The following is a 22,957-nucleotide window of genomic DNA, read 5'->3' as shown; positions in this document are numbered from 1 at the left end:
CAAGCAACATAGGAAGTCGTGAGAATGTCGCCAGTATGCAAGCTAGCGAGTGATTTGCACACGGCCCACTATTAACTAAGGATGTCATGTGATCACCTACCGGAACGCGGCTGAAATCAACCGAAAAACTACGCGAAAACGCCTGAAGAGGGCGCCAAAGCAACACAAACTAGGCAGGTCCAACAGGTCATGACGCCATTGAAATCAATGATATTATAATAACGTCACAATGTCTCGTCTCAGTCATAAACAAGTTTAATGAATGAATGAATGAATAAATGAATAGATAAATAAGGAACTATGATGAAACACAAACAATGCAATTCCATTGTTCTCTTCTTGAGAAGTACACATAAGGGCAAACTTCTATTCAGACGTTAACAACAATCTTAGCCTCCTCATTAAAAAAAAACAAAAAACAATAATAACACAAACATTTAGTTAATATCTTAACCCTGTAGTGTCTCCACTACACTGAAGAAGCAAGTGAACAATGAGACATATAAATACAAAATCCTATCTAGCGGAATAGACAACTTCCCACAACATCAACCAATGGGAAAGAACATTTTGTCATCCAGAATTTCTCAAATATACCATCAAAAATCATCTGGAGAAAGCAACAACATCCCACAACATCCATCATGGGGAAAGAACATTTTGGTCGTTTTGTCATTCAGAAGTTCTAAAATATACCATCAAATATTCCAAAAAAAGTTTCTTCTTCTTTGCTGTCGGTCCTGATAAAACAAGATGGAGAGGGGACAGGCATTCAGCTAAATTGAATTATATGGAAAGCACGTCACGAAATGTACAAGGAAAAAAAGATATAATTTTAGCTGAAGCCTTATACATAATTAAATGAGCCAATACCTGTTGTTGTTGTCAGTCGCATTGGCATCAAACGGTACGCTCATTGTAGAGAAGAAATTGAATCTTTGAGTAGGTGGGTACACACAGCTTGATGTTGTTCTTTCTGGTGATTTTGTTGCGATCCCTGCACTGAACATGCTTGGATTCTGCACATGAAGAAAACAATCATGCACACAACATGTCAAATCTATTGATGGCTACTAGGATTAAGATTGTATGGTGTTTCATTAAAATGTATAGGACTGTTATGGTTACTGCCCAAAAATAGATACAGTAACGTACTTCCTGACTCCTGGTGATCGCCCTCAAGTAAAACCACGTCAATATGAAGTGCAATGATGAAATGAAAACTGATAGAATTCATAAAGACAAACCCCATGTACAAAATTAGAACTAACTACTATGGATGCTATTAAGACACATACTGTATTGTGGTTCACATACATGTGATTCGATGTTAAACAAAATTGATGGTTTACCCTCTTCAGTTATCAACATGTCACATGCCGTATTGTATGTTTGTCTGTATGTATACACGTACCTTTGTTTGGTTCAGCTGTCCTGCTGCAAAAGGTGAGGGTCCAGGATTGCTCAGTACATTTTGAGAAATTGACCTGAGGGGCGAAAAAAAAGGTAAACAAAAATAAATAATCACATTTTATAGCTTCCATCAGTAAAATAAATAAATAAATATGGAAAACTAATTTTTGATAAACGAAAGCGTCCCTCTGAGCTGAACTTGAATCAGATATGGATACTTGAGACAACATAAATATGTTTCAGCTGTACTTAAGCTTGGTTAATACATAGTAGTATCTACCCATTACACAATGTATGTAAGGGATATTCTGGCCCTACCTCAATGGAACGGCATTTGGGCGACATGGTGATTTAGCCACATAACCTGCATATACAAAGATGAATGAACGCACACTATACACACATCAGCCAATAGTATCTCACACCTAAAAGAGACTACCTGATATGTTGCATTCATTTGACTGCGTTTGAGTCAGTGATGCGGTACCACTGGCATGGACAAGGTTCTCTTCATCAAAGTCACTCCAGTCATCCCAATCATTTCCCAGGTCAAAGTTGACACTTGGAATTTGGGACAATGTTTCATTGTTGCTATGAGTGCTCTGATTTGTCGCTTGCCAGGTTCTCTGTGAGATAGTACATGCTGTGTTGATTGGGTTCATGTGCGTTTCAAGGCCTTTACTCACAGCAGCAATTGATCCGGCATTCCCCCAGCTGACTGAAACTGAATATTAATTAAAACAGATGAGAGACAGTATTAGTTTTGTATGAGAGTTGTCTCTGTTGGCCTAGAACGTGGGAATGTCAAATTAAGATCTAAAACTAAAGAGGGTTGGGGGTCCAACCTTGGTGGGTACCAGGTGCAACATTAGCTGCAACATTAGCTTGGACTGGCTTCTCCATTGTTCTGTGCATGTCCACAAAAATGTCATCATCTAAAGAGGGAGTTACCAAATGCAAAAAATAAATGAATAAAGTGTGGTCACAGAACATACACTAAACACACAACGTTAGGGGCTTTAAGGTGAAATTTCAGGACAAACCTAAAATGCGCTATAACATTTACATTTAGCTATATTTTCACCTTGTCTAAAGTTCTGAATGCAATGTTCAACTTTTCAATGTTTCAGTATTTTTTGCACAACTTCCTGTTCTCTAAAAAATAAACTAAATAGCGAAATCCACAACACTTTCTGTGACTCTTCCAGTCTCTCTGTTGCAAACTGGCGATGACACTCTGTGAACTCTAAGCTCAATGTCGAGCTACTGATGATCAATTAATAGGCGTTGACTTGGTCTCATTAATGTCAAAATATGAACAGCACCAAGAGGACGACTTCAATACCTACTTCAGTACGGATGAACAAACTCACAGCACAACACACCTTTAAAGTACCCAATTGACAAAGCACTCGTCATTTTAAATATGTATATGTATTTATATGTATGTATATAAATATATATATATATATATATATATACATATATATATATATATATATACATATATATATATATATATATATATATATACATATACATATATATATATATATATATATATATATATATATATATATATATATATATATATATATATATATATATATATATATACATTTTAAACTGTATATGTTTCATATATTTTTTTGACTCATCAGCCTATCGATTTTCGTAAAGTTTAAAATGTGACAACTTAAGTGAATATGGAACAAGCCCCCCCACACACACTTCATCGCACGCATTGTGTCTGAAACATACTACACACTGCTTACTTCATCGAAATGTTGCCATCTCTTTTTTTTGTATTCACGTTTGGAAATGCATCAGTTAATCTTGGTCAGTATTTAACCTTGCAATGTTGAGGATGTGAGGAATTGTGAGGAGTAAGATAGCCAGCTACCTATGTCAAAGTCGTCTATATGATGTGGATACTGTGAAGAACCTTCTCCGGTCAGATCCATCACAGCAGAAGCCTTGTGGTGGTATCTGTCATGGCTTCAAGTAAGATATAAGCAGTGAAATTCAACATTTCAGTTTTAGACAACATTATTACAGGCTCACCTGGTCATGGTGTGTAGTTTCTTAGCTTTGTATGAAAACTGCTGCATGTTAACACCAACAGAGTCCTCCGTCATTTTAATCTCACAAGAGAACAAAGCCAATATTTAAACATGACACAAATCTTAATCTAAAAAAAAAGGCATACACTTTTCTCTCTTCAGTGTCAATTATCCATATTCCTATCATCAGTGGGTGTCTCACCTTGAGTCGTTTGACTGGAGTGGGTGCAAGTGTGTCACACCTACTCCTCAGATCGCTCAAATATGAAGAGAAATTCCCAACTTTGTTTGTCAGCCTCTTTCGTACCACAGTTACGCCGGTTTTACCTTGGGGGCAGTTGAAGGATGCTCAGTAAACATTGTTTGTGTAAATCTTCAAGGACAGATGAACGATTATACTTACAACAGTCATGGCCACACTGGTCTTTATTCTTGCAGAGATGGTTGCACTGCCTTCTGTTACCTCCATCTCATCACATTGAAGACAATTAAAAAGGGATTACTGTACTTTTTTTTTTAAATACATTTTTACCTATCCCGATGCTTGTAATACCTTGTTCTGTAGAAGACGGTATGCTTCCCTTTCGAGGTGTAGCTTTGTTAACTGACTGTAGGTTTGCTGCTGACTGCTGTAGTGTCCCTCTGGCAGACTCATAGGACATGTTGTACAGATTATCAGTCTCAAACTTGCGTGCGCCTGAGTAGTACACATTGAATTTCTGCTGGATGTCAAGGCCAACTGTCAAAGAGGAAAAAACAGTCAAGACAATCCGGTCATCAATTTTGAGATGCTTTTGAACATTAAGTTGAAATGAAACATAATTTCACCATATTCTGAGCTGATGAGATTCACACTGATCTCATCTCCCTTCAAGGCCTTTGAAACTTCAATCTTCTTTGACCAGCTACTGCACTTCAACAGCAACAGGTCACTCAGAAGAAAAAAAAAATATATACGTTATTTTTGAAATTGTTACAGTAAACAATCTTTATCATTTTGTCAAAGATGTCCTACGTGAATTTCTGCTGGAAGACACAATTGTTGTCAGAGTCTCCGATGACCAGAGAAACATAGTGATTGTCTGGAGCTGTTCTCTTGATCAGAAGCAGTTCTCGGTTTTTGAGGTTCACCTTCACAACAATCTCAGCGATGTTGGAGCTATACCTTGGTAGCTGGGAAATACAGTAGTGAAATGAAAGGAAATTGTAAAGAAAAAAACAACAACAACATAGTAGTCTTCTTAAAAGTTCATAATATGAAAACACCCTTCACAAATACGCTTTTTACCTGCTCTAAGGTGACCTCATACTTTGGGAGGTGTAGGACAAATTCCTTGATTTGGTTTCCAAATGGTGGATGTCTGTTGAGAATCTGCACAGTATATCCAATTTTTACTTTTTACAACATACTGTATTATCAGTACAAATACATTACTGTACCACAGAACCAAATGCAAAGCTCTATGAATTGTCTTCACTCTTAATAGTTCAGCCTTGATGGAGGCAGGTGCTGTAATAAGTGGCCTTCTAGTTAGGACTATACAGTACAGTAGGATCGTAATGGCTTTGCTAAAACAACAAATTGAAGACTTTTGCCCAGTACTATGAGGCTACTGCACATACAAAATACTGTATATATTTACATTTGATTATACAAATTTCCATCTGAAAAATTATATATATATATATATATATATATATATATATATATATATATATATATATATATATATATATATATATATATATATATATATATATATATATATATATATATATATACATATATATATATAAATGTGTGTGTGTGTGTGTGGGGGGGGTCTATAAACAGCAAGTGTTAAAATTGAAAATACTGTGACCCTCGTGACACTGAGAGGGTCTTGCGAAAACATTCTACAAATAATATATAAAAATACAGGACATCCAAAAGTAGGTATATAATTGCAAGCTTTATACGATTATTACTATTATTATTATTATATCCACAGATAGGTTGAAGACGTACAGTTTCATGACCACCATGTTCACAGTATCAGTCCTTGCCACAGTGGATTTCTTCTTTTGTGATGTCACTGCCATTGATCGTAGTATATCATAGAAAATAATGCACTTTTGATGAGCTGGTGAAAAACTGCAACACCGAGTCCGTGCGTTTGAGTGCAGAAACGTTTGGTGTATAATTTTTGATTAGAGTGGCAAAACTAGCAGAGGATGGTTTCGATCCATCGACCTCTGGGTTATGGGCCCAGCACGCTTCCGCTGCGCCACTCTGCTCATGAAACGACGTTTTGATTATCAAGTGCTCAGTCGACAACGCCCAACTTCCCAAAACAAGCCCATTCCATTACACCTACCCGGCTTTACCTGAGTAAACAAGGAGCATTAGCGGACTCCTACCAGGTTGACGCCATAGTGATTCACTTGCATTATTTGCTTTTCTTTTCTTTCCTTTTTTTTTTAACCCCCAATGCCATTTTGATGCACAAAACAAAACAATTTTACTGCCCACAGTGGCATGGAAGCAGCATGTCCCAGTATTTTTCCTCAACCTTCCGTTGCAAGACAAGCAACAGTTGGATACACTGATTTAATTACGTAGTACAGTACCTTTTGCCATCCAGCGGAGGAGAATTAAACTGTTGCGGCTATTACTATACGTCGCTTACATAGACGACGAGTAAAATCTAATTTAAGGAACAATTAAATGAGATTGGATATTTCCTGCAACGCGCCTGATGTAACAGTTGAAGTAGTAGTCGTTGGGATTTACTGCCTTGGACAATAAACAATACTTAGAAGCTACTTAAGATATATACTGGACCGTACAATGAACCCGAGCATATTCAAGACCGACTTGCTGTTTTAATGCTTTGACTAAGCACTGTAGTAACAGTAGCCTGTGGCGCCACCTGGTGGCATGTTGGTGCCAAGGAAACTCAGTGAGCTCAGGAGCGAAAGTTGTCCTTTACACCGTTTTGTGCATTAATCAGAAAATGCATACCTTTTTTTAGTAAGTTACTTACGGATTTGGCACCCTCCACAAATATGAGGTGTTCACATTTGCATTGTTATTACTGTATTATGCATATTATGCATGAAGCTGAAACCTCATAAGCAGACACGGCGCTCCGCATACGCTTATCACGCACTGCGCGTAGGGCACCAACTGCCGAATAAAGGCCTCAGTATGCTTCTGCGAGAGGCTCGCGTCGAGGCGTCACGTTGGAGCTCCGCTCGTGCGTTTGCCTTCCGACTTGTGCGCAATACACATCATAATACACATCGGTGTCTGCTGGAGTTTCACACCAAGTCCCGCTGTCGCTATGGCTGGGCCGCCACAGAGTGGCGATTCTTCTGCATTTTATGACGGATTCAGGAAGTTCAATTTAATTCAGAAACACGAAACAAAGCCGGGGGGAGAGTAAGTTCATCACCGTGGCAATTAATTATTGCCAATTTGCACCGGTGTCGGCCGTAAACTCGCCAAAACACAACAGCCGTGCGCTTAGCGAACACAGTTTTTTTTTTTTTTTTTTTTTTTGTTATTGTTGTTTTCCGCCTCTCGTCCCAGGCACATATCCACATGCACAGCCGTGGTCTCCGAGCAGGGAAGTCGATTTGCGCCGCCAGTTGCCTTCACGGAAACTATCTGGGCGGGGGGCGGGGAGAGAGAGAGAGAAAAAAAAGAAAAAACGCCATCGAACGGACCAATGAGAAGCGAGCGACGCCCCGCCATGGACGTGCGTCCAAGGATTGGCGACGTGTGCACGTCGGCCGGCCACGAGCGACGCAGCACTTAAAATTCATGGCTCGCGTCGATCATGTGATCGACGGCGCTCATCGACGCGAGAGCAAACGTGGAGGCATAAATTAGGCTTAAGGGGGCACAAAAAAACAAATCAAGCCCGTAAAAATAATCATATTAGTAATTCTAATATCAGTGTCTAATATTTAAAATAAATGCTTGTAAAGCATGTTAATAAATACAAAAAATAACGTAGCATTATTTACTCGACGAGCGATATCGCTGGTCTACGTTGGTGCCCCCCCTCCCCTAGTAGTTTGTTCCTATTAGGGAAAGGGGGAGGGGGGCGGGGTGCACTTTCGTTCCAACGAAGCAAACTACTAGGGAAAGGGGGAGGGGGGTGGAGTGCACTTTATGCTTCAATCGCAAATTTGGCAGGTTTATTCTTGGATATCTGGACATGTCATCAAAAAGGCATCAACAATTGGGGGCAGAAAAGAGGAAAAGAAAAAAACAATGAGATGATGCTCGCGCGTCACTTGCAGGTATGACAATTTGTTTATTTTGTAGCAGCTACGTTTACATGACCACAGTTAGCAAAAAAAAAAAAAAAAACACTCCAAACCGCCGCAGTGGAATGGTTGTGACCAGCACGTTCATTATACGGTATGTTAAATGGAATGTGACGAGACAATATTGTTTCATATGGAACGGCCAAGAGCGGCATCTACTGGTGAAAGTGTAATTTGAAAATAATAATAATCATCATCTTAAGGCTAAGTAGATTTCCTCATTTCATATTCATAGTTTTAACATTATGTCCAGAATGTTTACATACATTTACCATAATCCTAATCAATTTAGAAAATGTTTGTACCATGGTTGGTTCAAAACCATATTTCATTGTAGAATCCCTGAATATTGTCTTGTATTTCTGAATACAGGATCAATGCTTCAATATGTTCAAGGAGCATTTCATACCCTAACATAAATGCGGAAATTGCACAAAAGCTGTCATATGATGACCTGATAGCCCAGAAATGTAGACATGTGCCTCTGTAGGGCCTCTACTAACTTGCTTGCACTTTGTTTATTTCTAGATGTTAAATTGTTAATAGTAGTGGCATTGAGTTTTATTTTAATTCATTTAGCTTTATTTATTTGAGTATTTGGTGTCATTGTTAGTTTTAGAAAGACTTATTATTTATCACTTATTTTTGTGAACATTTTTAAAACTTCAATATTGACACTTACAAGTAGGGCTGGGTATCGATTCAGATTTCCAGAATCGATTTAATTCGATTCACAAGGGCCCGATTTAATTCATGATTCACAACGATTTTCGATTCAGTTGAGGAATTCATGCAGCACATATTTTAGACAGTCAAAAGTACCAATGCTGCAAAGAGTAGAAACTTCTTGCTCTAATTTAATGCATTAGTAAGAATATGAATATTTACATTAGGAATTGAATCCATTGCAGTTACATTAATCTGTTTCATTTAACATGGCCTGATAAAAACAATAAATAATAATTTTAATAAATTACAACCACAGCACAGGCTGTGTAAATAAATTGACAAAAATGGGTGGGTCGATATAAATACATGGTTTTATGTATCGATATTGGGATATGAAAAGGTGTATCGATATGATAGCGATATATCGATATTTCAAACCCAGCCCTACTTACAAGTTATTTTGTTTAATAAAGCAAAACTGACAAATACTCAGATCAGTTTATTTCTACCAGGGGAGGGGTGATGGGGTGTGCGGACGGAGTGTTGAGGGGGCACCACAAAACATTTATGCTTAGGGCACCAAAATAGCTTGCCCTGCTCATAAGTCACAGTTTGGGTAAAAAAAAAATTCGATTTGGTGATATTTAAAATATATTTTATTTATTTTTTTTACTTGTATCTTTGTTCTGACAGTGAGTGACTGGGTTTTTTGTTTTTTTTGGTTTGTTTGTTTTTTAGCTTTGAAAATTTAGCAAATCATAAATGACACTTTTTCCAGACCACAATATTGCCTTCTAATACTAGTATAATCAAAATACCAACTGTCACCATATAAGGCTTGAAATAAGTGGTTTTGCATCGCAGTTTGAAATTTAAAAATTGCATTTTGTGCCACAAGCAAACACACTGAAAGGCCAAACAGCGAATGGGCGTTTACGGCGCAAAACACAGTGCTGCCAAATGTTACAGAAGTCATTGAAAGCTAACTCGTTACGGTGGCAATACGTAGTGATTGTACGACTCCCTCCTAACCTAACCAATCGGGGAAGAAATCCTCGCTCAACAGAAGTGAAGTCAGGCCCGAGTGTAAATGCTTTTAAATCAAGGTTAAAACTTTGCTTTCACATACCTTTGATTAAAGTCTTTTAAATATGTTTTCTTCATATATTCTTTTAGTAAATTTTGTAACCTGCTTTTGTTTTCTCTTCTTTGCTTCTGAATGTTGTTAACTGCGGTGTTTGTTGATGCTTATAGGTGTTGTCTTTCCTTGTGTAAAGCACATTGAGTTGCCTTGTGGATGAAACGAGCTAAACAAACAAACTTGCCTTGCCTCATGTGAGCCTGTTTTCGTGGCAACCTGAAGAATAATACTGCGATGGACACAAGAAGTGTCAATGGTCAGTGTGTTGAGCGATTCACATTAGTCATTGCGCTTACTAGCTGCCTTCGTCGTCAATGCATGAGCTGCTACACTTCTACCGGCTTGTCACTTCACTGGCTAACCTTGGGATGTAGGGCCGTAGCTAGCTATTTGGGGCCCAAGGTAAACACACAACCAACACTGCAGCCCTATATTCAACCTCCCTGTTAAACTGTCATATTCTTATTGTTTAATAAAACCTGTGCTTCAGGTCCTTGTGATTAAGTTGGGGAAAAAAATGTTCCTCAAAATGAGTAATTTGCTCCTCAAATAGTCTTTGATTAGCAAAATTGCTACTCAAGGAAAAAAAGTTGTTTCAAACTTTGCCATACCATACCAACTACCATTTGTATGTATAATGCATTTTATATTTAGCATTTAAATTTATTTTGAATGGCAAATAAGCTGAAATTGTATAAATCTATCTTGTCCAAAATAGATGTGCGTTTAAAAACTATGAGGAGTGTGTATCACAGATGAAGACTGACCAACTCAATCTCTCTTGGGTGGGTTTGCTCTATCTTGCTGAATGTGGTGAGTCCAGCATTCACCATTGCAGTTGACAGAGTTTGGCCTGAAAAACAGTATCACGTTTTACTTGGACTGTTAGTGTAAGTGCAATGTGATTTTTTTTTTTTTGCGGCAGCCTCACCGATCTTGTCAAGCTGTTTCGAGACATACGGAGAGTTTTCCCAGAGTTTTGCTCTGAAACATTTGGCCATGATCAGAGAATTGAGCAGAATACTGAAACCCATTTTGGAATGTTGACTCAGGTATTCAGAAAGGCCTGGTTGGAGTCAAAATACAAGTTGGAGTCTGTTTCAAAATCCCAAACACATTTGTTGTCTCTGCTTCGGCTGACATACACTTGCTGATGCGCAACCCATTCCTGAAAATTTTGGCTGTATCCTGTGTGAGACCAAACTCCTGAATTGAGATGGACCCCAACTGAGCTTGAATCAAGCTGCAAGGAAATACGAACACAGGCTTGGAATAAAACTAAAATGAGCTATTTATTCTTTATTGGACGCAATTTTGCCAAAGAGGCAAAAAAAAAAAAAAAAAACACCCACCAGTTCACTTTCATATTATTGCTTTTGATCTTTCCTTCCATCGGAAACCTGCGAATTACATGCAAGTTTATCTGACCTAAATTTTAATCCACTTCCCAAAACACATAACGCCGCTGTCAGGCAAAAAAAAAAACTTGTGTGTCCAAATATAGTAAACTTCTTATTTAAAAGCAAAATTTGTAGTGAGAGTGTCTGCGATTGGCTGGCAACCAGTACAGGGTGTAACTCCGCCTACTGCCTGAAGCTGGCTGGGATAGACTCCAGAAACCCCGCGACCCTTGTGAGGAATAAGTGGTCAAGAAAATGGATGGATTTGTAGTGAGTTTCCCAAGACTGTTTTTTTTTTTTAACACATTATTAACCAATTTGAAAATTTAAAAAGTCTTGAGAACAAATCTGTCAAGTCAACTGCCTTAAAAGTGTTGTCCTCCACCTATCTTTTTTCACACTGTGGGAGCTGTTTGTATGCCATTATATCACCTCTGTATGCCATTATATCGCCTCAACATTGAAAGCTAAGATGTCGTTTTTTCATTTTATTATTGAAAAGTTTTGGAGAGCCAAGGATTCTGCCCGACAGCGACGATAGTGACATAATAATACAAATCAACAAATTATAACAATACAATAATTGTTTATGATGTGACCTGATGGTGGTTCTGTTCTTGTCCCGGTTTAAGGTATTCAAGGGCTTCTTCTCGCTCATTCTCAGCTGAATGTCACTGAACTCTTGGCTCTTTGACACCAATTCAATCTGTGCAGAGACATTTTAGATTGGTAACAGGAATAACAGGATTTCCATCAAAGTCAATGTGAACTGAAATTGCAAGCGAGCCTGCTCAGGTAACCTACCAGGTCAGACAGGCTCTCTGCGCCAGATACTTTGCTGAACTGCAGCATGGTGTCAAAGGCAACACAGTACCTTGCCATCAACTTGCCAGCCTCTGAAAACAACAAAACAAAACATTTGGAACATTCTTAACACATAGAGCGTTGCCAAAGATGAAATCAAAGCCCGAAGGGTTCACACCAATCCAAATGCATCAAAGAAATACAAAAATGTAACATCTTACCTTTTGTTATACAAGACCAATTAAAAAGTGCTTCGCTACCTGTAGGTTTAATATTGATGTCCTCATCCATGGTGATCAGGTTGATAGAAGACAGAGAGTTGAGGTTCTTTAGACACAGTTCTACAATAGGAGAGGAGTAACAGAATATTACATTCAAATTTAGAGGTAGTAGACATAACAAAGAATAAAAGATGAGGATTCTGTGAATCTGAATAATCGCCACCGATCCACAGAATTCATCCATCTTTCATCCATTCTTGAAAGTGCAAGTGAGTTGAGCCAATTCAAGCTGATTTTGGCAAAGAGGTGGAGTGCATTCGTACTGGTCGTCAGCCAATCGTCTTCAGTTAAACTCACATTATTATTTTGGAATGTGGAAGGACGTCTGATTATCTGAGCGTCCATGGAGAAGGTAAAAGCCTACCTTGAAGTTTTGCTTCAATCCCACATCTGTCTATGTCAGCAGAGAAACCTGAGTTACAAATGGCTTTGCATTGGTATGAATATCACAACATTGAGGACCATATTGCCATTCAACGACAACTTTAAAGCTGTCTGCTAATGGTGAGAGACTTTCTACGGCGAGCTAACCATAGTGTTCCGGGTTCTTCAGCGCTCGGATGTAGAGGAAGGTGGAACGTATCCAGTCAAGAGCCATGTTGACATCGCTGATGGTTTGGAGAACAATCTCGGCATTCAGGTGCTCCACCAGGTGACTGTGCAAACTGTCCAAAACACATTTAGTTCAATTTTCGCACCCCTGCCATTTCACAGATTTTTTTTTTTTTTATTGTCAGATGTTTTTATTTATTTATTTATTTTAACAGTTATACAGGATTGTGCATCTTCAGTGTAGTATCACATTGTGTCGTAACATACCAGGTAGCACTGAGGTCTATGAATTGGAAGAGATATAGCATAATTAAAAGCAAGAAGAAGAGGCAGAGAAGGTCCCACACTAATCTCCAGTAACAGTTGTTGTTCCCAGAGCAGAGAGAAAATGTCTGTATGCCTGTGAGTATTGTTGCTTTAGCATCTATGCTAATGTTCATTAGTCCATTCATGGTGTTTCACATTATACAGTATGTTAGCATTAAGATAGTAGAATTTTATTAGACAAATTTTTTTTCATCTACTGTGTGTGCCTGGAATATATCACAGCAATAAACTGGGGTTCACTTTACAACTGTCGTATCAACTTTCACTCTGGAAAAATTCAATACCTGCTCTCGATAATCTCTATCCCATTCATGAGTTTCATATGCTTGTCTTTGGTTTGCATTTTGGTCATGATCACGGCAGTGGCAGATGTGTCAAACTAAGACAAGAATATTAAATCATTAAAAAAAAAAAAAAACAAGGTGGTAGAACATTCAAAATCCATAATTTATTTTTCTTATTGAATCTGTTTTTTTTTTTTTTTAATAATCTAACTAATGTGTTTGCGTTACAAAATTTGACATCACCTGCGGTCTTCCAGCCCGGCCAATCATCTGCAGCATGTCAACCTCGCTGTACTCTTCACAGGAGCCTGCAACATACTGCACAGTGGACTTGATCACCACGAGGTGAGCAGGCAGGTTCACTCCCATGGCAAGAGTGCGTGTGGTAACTATAAGATTGAAATAACAGACAGTATCAACATCACAAAAAGTAATGCTACATCGAGCAGTTGTTCCTTGAAAGATACTCAGGTTCACGTGTCACACACTGCCCGTCTTACAAAGGACAGGCAGGTCTCCAAGAGTGAAGGCCTTTTCTATCACTTTTCGGTCTGAGGCATCTACTCCAGCGTGGTGGTAACCAACTCCCATTATCACCAGCTCTATACACAGAATATCAACCTGTCAGGCAACTTCCCAGTAATTTATATTACCACATAACTTTCCATGACAAAAAAAAGTTACCTTTCAATTTTGCCTCCAGAATGGACTGTGCATATTTCATTAATCTGAAAGGCAAGGAGATGAAGACATGACGGACTTCCAAACATTGATATCTTGAAGTGGTTACATGCAAGAGTTTGTCATTGATGTTGTTGAATATACACCTTTGCTTGTGTTCAGTGGTCATAATGAAACGTGTATCCTTAGCTAGAACAGCAGCTGACTGCTGGGTTCCTTTTCTGGTGGAACAAAACTATAGAAGAAGATGATTGTTGTCGTAAGGTTACCCAGAACAACACTACACCACTTTACTTTTAGAGTGCACGTACCACTAAAGCAGGCTTCTGGTCAGAATAAGTCTGTATGATATTGGCCATCTTGTAATTAAGAGACAAGTCAAACTTGAACTCTGTTTGGTTCGGGCTACAGGGGAATCCTAAAACCACTTTCCTCAGCTTCACTGGGCGGTGGCTCTCATCCAATTCCAGATATGAAGCTGGACCATTCTCATTGGACAGCCAATCTGCTATCTACACAAAGGTAGATAATACAAGGACTAGTAAACAAGCGCCACTGGAGCTACAAATGAGAGAATTCTAGCGTTCTTACGTCAGAAATATTGGGAATGGTGGCCGACACAGCCACAAACCGCATGGAGATGCCTTTGTCCTGATTGTGGACTGTCCTGTAGGCATGCACAGCCTTCATCCTGCTAACTACCACTTCTAGAGTGGCACCACGAGTTGCATCCTTCACTACATGAATCTGGAAAAACAAAAGATCATCTTTCATAAAAGCACATGAGTCATTGGATGGTGGCATTATTAAAAATGAACGTCAGTCAATTTCATGCACTGGGGCTTTATATCTGAAAACACACTAACCTCATCTATAAGGAAGAGTCTGACCAACTGCAGCAGACAGTTGTCCTTCCACTTTCTTGTCATGCTGTCCCATTTTTCCTGGGGAAAGAATACATCATTATATGACGTTATGCCTTTTGCACTTGTTTTTTTTTTTTTTTTCCTGCTACATTGCTGTCACACACTGGCGTGGTCAAGATGATGTGCGAGTCCTGAATTTCGAAGAAGTCGTCAATCTCGGTGTCGCCCGTCAGCTCTTTACAGTTCAGTCCCAGAGGACCAAACTTCTTCGTCCAGTTCTCAAAGCACTGACTGCAGAGAGCTTTGATGGGGGCCACTGGCAAGCAGAAACAATCAATAGTTATAAAATCTTTTTTTTTTAAATTGAATTTGAAATAAAGAAATTCCATTGACCTTATCAACCGTGTACCTATGTTTTCTTTCACTTTCCTGAGCTAAACATCTTGCTTTTATTTTGTGAATTAACTTGATGTGTTTTTCCATTTCACTGTTTTGTTTTTATGTTGTGATGTTGTCTTGAGTTATGTCTTTTCATTTAATCACGTTTAAATCATAATTTTGTTACCTCTGTAGGAATTAAGTGTGAATGCCAAGAAATGTCAAAAAGCAGCAATTCCAACATCCATCCATCCATTTCCTTGACTGCTTATCCCTCACAAGGGTCGCGAGGGGTGCTGGAGCCTATCTCAGGTGGCTTTGGGCAGTAGGTGGGGGAGACCCTGGACTGGTTGCCAGCCAGTCGCAGGGCACACAGAGACGAACAACCATACACACTCACACACCTAAGGACAATTCAGAGCACCCAATTAACCTGCCATGCATGTCTTTGGAGCCCTGCGATTGGCTGGCAACCAGTCCAGGGTGTCCCCCGCCTACTGCCCAGAGCCAGCTGAGATAGGCGCCAGCACCCCCACGACCCTTGTAAGGAATAAGTGGTCAAGAAAATGGATGGATGGATGGATGGATGTCTTTGGAATGTGGGAGGAGACCGGAGTACCCGGAGAAGACCCATGCAGGCACGGGGAAAACATGTAAACTCCACCCAGGAAGGGCAGAGCCTGGACTAGAAACCGAGTCCTCAGAACTGGGAGGCGGACGTGCTAACCAGTCATTCACCGTGCCGCCCCAATCCCAACATAAGACTGTTAAATACGTCAATTATAAAAATATGTCCCACGGCTCTCAAAAGCTGTTTTAAAAGAGAGATGAGTGATCCTTATTTATTTTATTTTTTTGCAGATGACGATCATTTGTGTGAATTCTGCATTACATATAAACTTGAAACAAAGTGAACTGAAAACTTACTGTATACAGCTTTGACGCCTCTCCAGGGCTCTGTGGTCTCCATCAACAGGTGAATGATAGCCAGTTCAAACAGCACCGTTTTACCAGATCCGGTAGGAGCACATGCCACAAAGTTCTTGTCTGTGTAAAGAATCTGAGATGCGAACATTATCAACGCCAATTCTCTCAAACTCTCAGAAGGCTCAGTTAAAATCATGCTTACCTCATCTAGAGCTTTAGATTGGACATAGTTAAAAAAGGGGAACTCGCTGAAGACGGGTCTGAATTTAGCTGCTGTTAGCATGGATCAGGAATTGAAAATGTCAAGTATTTATGAAAACCTCAGACTAAAATATTTCATTTAAAGGCCCTTTAAAGTGAGTTCAGAGATGTACTTTCTAAATACCGGTACATTATACTGTAAATTGCTTGAAGGAACTTGTTTGAAGTACTGAAAATGTGCAAAGACTGGCATGTCGAACATAATTGTGCAGATAAAGCGTTCAACTATTTTATTTAATTTTGCATATTTTTTTTGGGGTTGTGGCTACAACAGCATTACGTGACAAACTTTGGAGTTCAGCATGAGTGTGTCAAATTTAGAAGACATTTATTTTCACTTTATAGGGTGTCTTTAATGAATGTAGTTTTGTTTTTTGTTTTTTTGACCGCTTATTCCTCACAAGGGTCACGGGGGGTGCTGGAGCCTATCTCAGCTGGCTTTGGGCAGTAGGCGGTGTACAGCCTTGACTGGTTGCCAGCCAATTGCAGGGCACTCAGAGACAAACAACAATCGATTGTAGTTTTAAATAGGTAAAAAAAAAAAAAAAGGATACGGATTTCAGAGACTGGGCGCAAAACATCAGATCCTGAAGACCCTACAATGCACAAAATACAGCCATTAAAATTTCATGTCAAAAATGAATTGGACATTCAAACTTAGCTTAAAATATACTTTTTTTCAGTATGTACTATATGTTTTGTGACATTTTTGTTTGATGGTGTGCTGTGATATTTGTTTTAACGTAATGTGCTATAGTTAAGTGGCAATGGTAAACAATAATACTGTACTGGGATTTTCTCTAACTACCCGCCGTTACTTTCTACCGCCTAGTGGTTAGCATGCTCCCCTACAACTACACAGAGCTCACCTCAGTTCACCTCAATGCAACCCAAGCACATTGTACAAGCTGCTGTCATGGCTGCACATTTGCATGGTCGTTTAGCTGCAACCTTATTAAGAGGCTATACAGTAGGAATATTCTTTAGAGATGTGTTTTTCAAGTGTGTAATCGTGGTGCAGGACCTTGGACGTGGAGCGGCTCAGGCACGCCGGGTGGAACCAAGGCTCTCATTGTGCCCTTGTCCTGCCTTTCCACATGGGCCACCTGCTGGGGGGGATTGACGCTCACTGCAGATGAGAGCAGAGGAGGGGGGAGGAAGGAGACGGGCTGGAAGGGGGACGAAGGAGCAGAGTGGCTAAATGTCGCCCTCGGTGGCTGAAGAGGGGGAGGAGGCGCTGTTGCCATGGCAACCGGATTGCGAAAAGTTTCAGGTCTGGATGCTGTCTGACTACTATAGGGGTCATTTGTGTTTGACAAGTCACCTCCACGCCTCGACACGGGAACCTTGAACAAGCTGTTTGGGTCGGAAGCACAGCAGAGCAAAAAGATGAAGACTGTTGTAGCTGCAGTCCAGTGTGAAGGTAACAACAGTGACCTGAGGATTGAGCCACCTTACTAAATATACTATTCATCCATCCATCCATTTTCTTTAACCGCTTACTCTTCACAAAGGTCGCGAGGGCGCTAGAGCCTATCCTTCGGGCAGTAGGCGGGGTACACCCTGAAATGGTTGCCTGCCAATTACAGGGCACACAGACAAACAACCACTCACACTCACAAGCACACCGAGGGACAATTCAGAGCACCCAATCAACCTGCCATGCATGTCTTTGGAATGTGGGAGGAGACGGGAGTAACCGGAGAAGAGCCATGCAGGCATGGGGAGAACATGCAAACTCCACCCAGGAAGGCTGAAGCCTGGACTCGATCTTGCGTCCTCAGCACTGAGAGGCGAACGTGCTAACCAGTCATCACCGTGCCACTAAATACACTAGTGATTCCAAAATACTGTGCCAGGAGGGATTGAATTTGATTAAATTGGTTCAAAAATATTATTACATGACAACAAATTGTTCAACTATCTATGCTCGTGACTTATAGCGACAGAAGGAACAAATAAATTCTGGTCCACTACAACTCCTACCACCACACATCCACATTGTTTTCAGTTATATGCCTTGAGATACAAGTGACCCAACTAATGAGTTTTTCAAAATACGAGCTGACGTTTGGCAGATTTATTGTTTTGACTTGAGAGCAAAAATCAATGATATGAGCGTTATATGGTGGCAGTGAACTCAACTCACTTCACAGCAAACATTAGTTTATCATAGTGAAAAAAAATCTTCAAAAGAGAGGGTTCAAGCTGTGTATTGTCACTCCGAGCTCAAGTTTATTGTCAAACTAACTATAAACAAAGTTTATTACACTTTATGTATTTAAAATAACCACATAGCTCTTTGCCTTAGGAAAGTCTAATGCTAACAAACAATGCAAAATTCCATAGACAAGCTAAAAATAAAAAGCATTGGTGTTGCGGCATTATAACCCTGATGACAGGTAATAATTAATAACAATAGTCACCATTATTACTGTGTCTTACTAAGGAGCTGAGACCTTCTCCATGTGCAGTATATTTGTATTTCTGTATTATTCTGGCCCCTGGTGGCTGAGGCTCACCAGAAGTTGCATAATGTCCGTGGAAATGAAGCAAAAATTTTGGCAAAAATTGTGTATTTACAATACAGTACAATATGATACAGTGCTATTTTTTTATTATGGCAATTTCTGGGATGTTGGAATTGCATTTCCATTCATTTCAATTCAGAAACATGATTTGCTATATGAGTGTTTTGAGTTACAAATGTAACAGAACAAATTGATCTCACATCTCAAAGCACTATTGTACATACTTTTTGTGACACTTCTGTTTAGAGATGTGTTGTAAGATTTATCTAATGTCAAATATGAGTCTTGGCTTAACCTAGGGTGGAAACCACAAAGTATATCAATGTTAACTCTTTCACTCCCAGCCATTTTGACTGAACCTGTTTGACTGGATTTGGACTGATTTTGCAAGGCCCACAGAATATTATGTTCTCGTGCTATAAAAACATGGACACCTACTAAAAGAAAGATTACACTCTCTTGTCATCAGGAAAAAAAAACAAAAACAAAAAAAAACACTGGGGAAAAAAAAGCTTGTTGGAACATGGCTGATCTCTTATACTCTTCTGCCACTTGATGGACGTTTTTTGTAATACTACCATTGCTTTAAGCGACTTCTTCAGGTCAGAATCTATATTAAAGCCTTCTGTTTGCTATAGCATAAAAAAAATATATAAAAAAAAACGTATAAATATGTTTTTGGTTGTGAATGAGAAAGTATTAAAAAACGTATTTATACGTTTTTGGGATTGAATGAGTTAAGAACGTATTAATCCACGGCATAAACTCCTGAATATGATCCTTCCATGTCGTCTGAATTTGACAATAATTCTTCCCTTATGAAATAATCTTAAGTGAATTCATTTGTTCCAGCCTCAAGGTCTCACAACATAAACCCTTTACAAAGTAACATTTTAATTTAAAGAGAAGTTGACCACGGTTGACACAAGTTGACCACATATGATTTGCTTGATTTTTGCACAGTAACTTGGAAAGTGTTTGAAAAATGAAGTTTAATATTTGACTTAATTATGACTTGCAAATACAGTACCAGACGTTCTTGATATTTTTCAGAAAGAAATTGTTAAACTTCAAAATGTTTGACTTTTAACTTTGGAGGTTCAACTGTAATACATTTGTAAATATTGTACTGTAATAAAGTTGGGTCACTTGTATCTCAAGTCACCACTGCATATATATGAATAATCAGTGCTGTTTTTAAAAGATTGAACCCACAATGACTTGACCACATATCAATCGGAAAGAAAGTGCTATCCCTAAATAGTCATCAATATGAAAATGAGCGCCAGAAAGCATAGTTCACAAGCAAATGTACGGCTACAATGAGTATGAACTGCCAACTTACCTTCTCCGCAGAGGTGGACCTTTTCTGTCACCCGCAGATAAATACTTCATGCTGATGGTTCCTCGTTCAGTATCTTGCAGACCGTCATCTTCCTCTAAGCTACTATGACAGGGACCATGATAGAGGTCCTGAAAACCTTCACTTCCCCAATGGCCGTCGAGTCTACTGTCGCTGCCGGTGCTTTCTTGGATCTCTTCGTTCTCGCTCGCAATAAGACTGTTTGACAGTCTTTGTTGGGAACCTGTGAATTCTAAAGCTGTTATAACTGACTAAGTTGTACAGCAGTCATAAGAATGCTTTTTAAAACACTGCAATTTGTTTACAAGGGAAAGAAAGAGCAAAGTTCTTCAAGGCTACTAAAGCAATCTCACAGTGAGTCACACAGTCGATAGTTAGACTTCAATTAGCCAGATATGGTACAGTTTATAGAAGTCAAGTGAAAAGGAATTCATATAGGAACATAACATACTGTACAGGTTAGCAAGTGACTCTGCCTCTTCCTGCATAACCTGAGTGGATGGAATCTGGGAAAGAGAAGGAGGTGCTTCCAGAAGCCACGAACTGTCCTCCCGGTACAGTGGCTTTCTGCAGATTACAACCCAAAAGTGACACAATATTATTTGAAATAAAAGAGATGACAGTGAGTTTCAGGGCTTTCTTGTTGTACTCACACTTTGTGGACGATAGGTTTCCCAAAAAACAGATTATCCAAAGACAAGGTGCAATCATCTGAGTCCAACATTTTATTCATTAGTGCAGCACTTTTCACCCTTTATTGAGAGGCAAGACAGATGTGACGTTTGAAAAATCGCACAGTAACAACACCAAAGAAAAATGTCACAAAATATATATATACTGTACTATATAGATAAATAATGATGGTCTTGGCAGAATTTATTAACACATTTATAACTCAGTGGAAATTTGAGCCTGTTAAGTTGAACACAAAGTTATTATTCTGTTGTAGTAATGCTAACAGTTGGACACACAGGTTAACTGTAGCTTCTGCTATCTAGTGGAAAAACATTTCATTGTTCTATCTCACTGTCATAGATAAACAAAGATAAACAATGAAGTTGGGTTATTTGCAAGTAGATGAAGAATGGTGTCACAGTCACGAAAAACAAACATTAATTTGCACATAATGTGACATATCAACATTATTGTTTATCTAGACACCATTTGAAATGTTGACTGTTTTATTCTGGTGGCGATATACTGCAATGAGGAACCTAAAGTGTCAATTTGACAGGACTGTAATTTGCCAATATTTTAAACTTCCATCCATTTCTATGCTACCATGTCTGAGATGGGGTACATCTTGGACTGGTCGCTTAATTAAAAAGAAAAAAAAAACTATATTCATCCATTTTCTATATTGCTTTTCCTCACTAGGGTTTGACGTGACCTGCAGCCAATCCCTGGAAAGCTTAGAGCAAGAAGAGGCACACCATGGTACACCATGGACTGGTTCCCAGACGACCAGTGCAACTGCAAACAATCTTCACACACCCACATTCATACTGTACATATGAATAATTACCCAGAGAAAACCCATGCAAGAAAGAGAAAAACAGCCTCAACATAAGCAGAATTACATTTAAGTACAGTATTAGGTAATATTTGAATCTGTGTGTGAACGTCACAGTAGCTACCAAGCGGCAAGTTTGCCTTACATCTGGCACAATATAACAAATGTCACTATTAGCTACATTTGAATGAAATGTTAACCGTAACAGACAAATATTACACATATTAGACTTGTTAAAATAATTTAATAAATAAAATACCACATATTTTTATGAGAAACTTATCGTCTTTTGTTTGTTAATTTTCAGAGCAGACTGAACATTAGTTAGCATTGCTAATTACTAGCAATAGCTTCGCAAACAGTATTTAAAAAACAAAACAAAAAAACGAACAGTGTAGCATATGACGGAACGTCTATAGTTGGCATTTAATTTTAATTTTAGACGAATTAGGAACAAACTGGACTTATAATTTGACATAGAATGCAAGTCCTCTTGTCAAAATATAATTTTCTGATTACCTCTGTTCATCAACGGCTCCCTTCTTTGACGCTAGTAGGAGCTGACTTCGAGAGCTTTTAGTACTAGTCATCAGTCTTGCCGATTTGAATAGGACAAACTCCAAATCGTTGTCCAATTCATTATTTGGAATAACGTAATTGTTAATAACAATGAGCGGGTAGTGGAATTGTATTTATACATGTTTATATATATATATATGTTTATATATATATATATATATATATATATATATATATATATATATATATATATATATATATATATATATGTATATATACATTTCTTTATGGGGGTTACATTAGGCTTATTTAAGATTAGAATTAAAAGACCTAATACATAAACTATAATGACAAAATAATGGAATTGACTCCATTTCCATTAATTAAACGTGACCAAATAATAATAATGAAATACTGTATGCTGACAGCCACTAATCCAGTACAACAACAACAAAGACTATCCTGGGTTTCATTTTATGTGAGAGAACAACCTTTATTTACATAATCCGATTTTATTTTATAAAAAAAAAAAAAAACGGCTGTAACTGAGATACACGCCAATTAAACAGGTAAAAAATAAAAAAATAAAGAAAATTAAAGAAAATATTTTAGTGTTAACCATAAGGCTACCAAAAATCTGCCACCAAAGGGAAGCTGTTCATTT

General features: G+C 38.6%; 1 protein-coding gene and 1 non-coding gene across 8 annotated transcripts; both read right to left on the bottom strand.

Annotated features, from left to right (window-relative positions):
* Positions 1-239: 239 nt before the first annotated feature.
* On the bottom strand, positions 240-22,417 carry hfm1 (helicase for meiosis 1). Of its 7 annotated transcripts, none has more exons than XM_077537995.1 (41): positions 22,294-22,417; positions 20,915-21,013; positions 20,713-20,828; positions 20,244-20,484; positions 17,392-17,723; positions 16,922-16,963; positions 16,309-16,379; positions 16,107-16,239; positions 14,966-15,117; positions 14,802-14,879; positions 14,527-14,682; positions 14,247-14,447; positions 14,082-14,170; positions 13,939-13,982; positions 13,755-13,856; positions 13,498-13,643; positions 13,255-13,349; positions 12,623-12,756; positions 12,456-12,503; positions 12,071-12,151; positions 11,811-11,902; positions 11,606-11,712; positions 10,959-11,006; positions 10,752-10,849; positions 10,538-10,672; positions 10,374-10,459; positions 4,765-4,848; positions 4,492-4,649; positions 4,305-4,408; positions 4,030-4,215; positions 3,880-3,945; positions 3,679-3,803; positions 3,478-3,557; positions 3,317-3,411; positions 2,259-2,348; positions 2,100-2,137; positions 1,853-2,039; positions 1,732-1,777; positions 1,415-1,487; positions 874-1,019; positions 240-740 (listed from the first exon to the last, which is right to left on the bottom strand). In XM_077537995.1, exons 1-41 carry the CDS (start codon positions 22,362-22,364, stop codon positions 686-688), a joined length of 4,530 nt encoding a protein of 1,509 aa, XP_077394121.1. In that variant the 5' UTR covers positions 22,365-22,417; the 3' UTR covers positions 240-685. The 7 variants fall into 7 exon arrangements, 6 of the variants coding, with proteins under 6 accessions (XP_077394121.1, XP_077394125.1, XP_077394095.1 ...); XM_077537999.1 differs by adding an exon at positions 21,636-21,745 and having other exon boundaries at positions 1,853-2,137; positions 22,294-22,308; XM_077537969.1 differs by having other exon boundaries at positions 1,853-2,137.
* On the bottom strand, positions 5,682-5,753 carry trnam-cau (transfer RNA methionine (anticodon CAU)). The gene has a single exon. It is a non-coding gene; the product is annotated as a tRNA-Met (tRNA).
* Positions 22,418-22,957: the final 540 nt, after the last annotated feature.

The sequence above is a fragment of the Festucalex cinctus genome, chromosome 1 (genome assembly GCF_051991245.1).
Source record: "Festucalex cinctus isolate MCC-2025b chromosome 1, RoL_Fcin_1.0, whole genome shotgun sequence".
Classification (NCBI taxonomy): Eukaryota; Metazoa; Chordata; class Actinopteri; order Syngnathiformes; family Syngnathidae; genus Festucalex; species Festucalex cinctus.
This window is presented reverse-complemented; position numbering and strand designations above follow the sequence as displayed.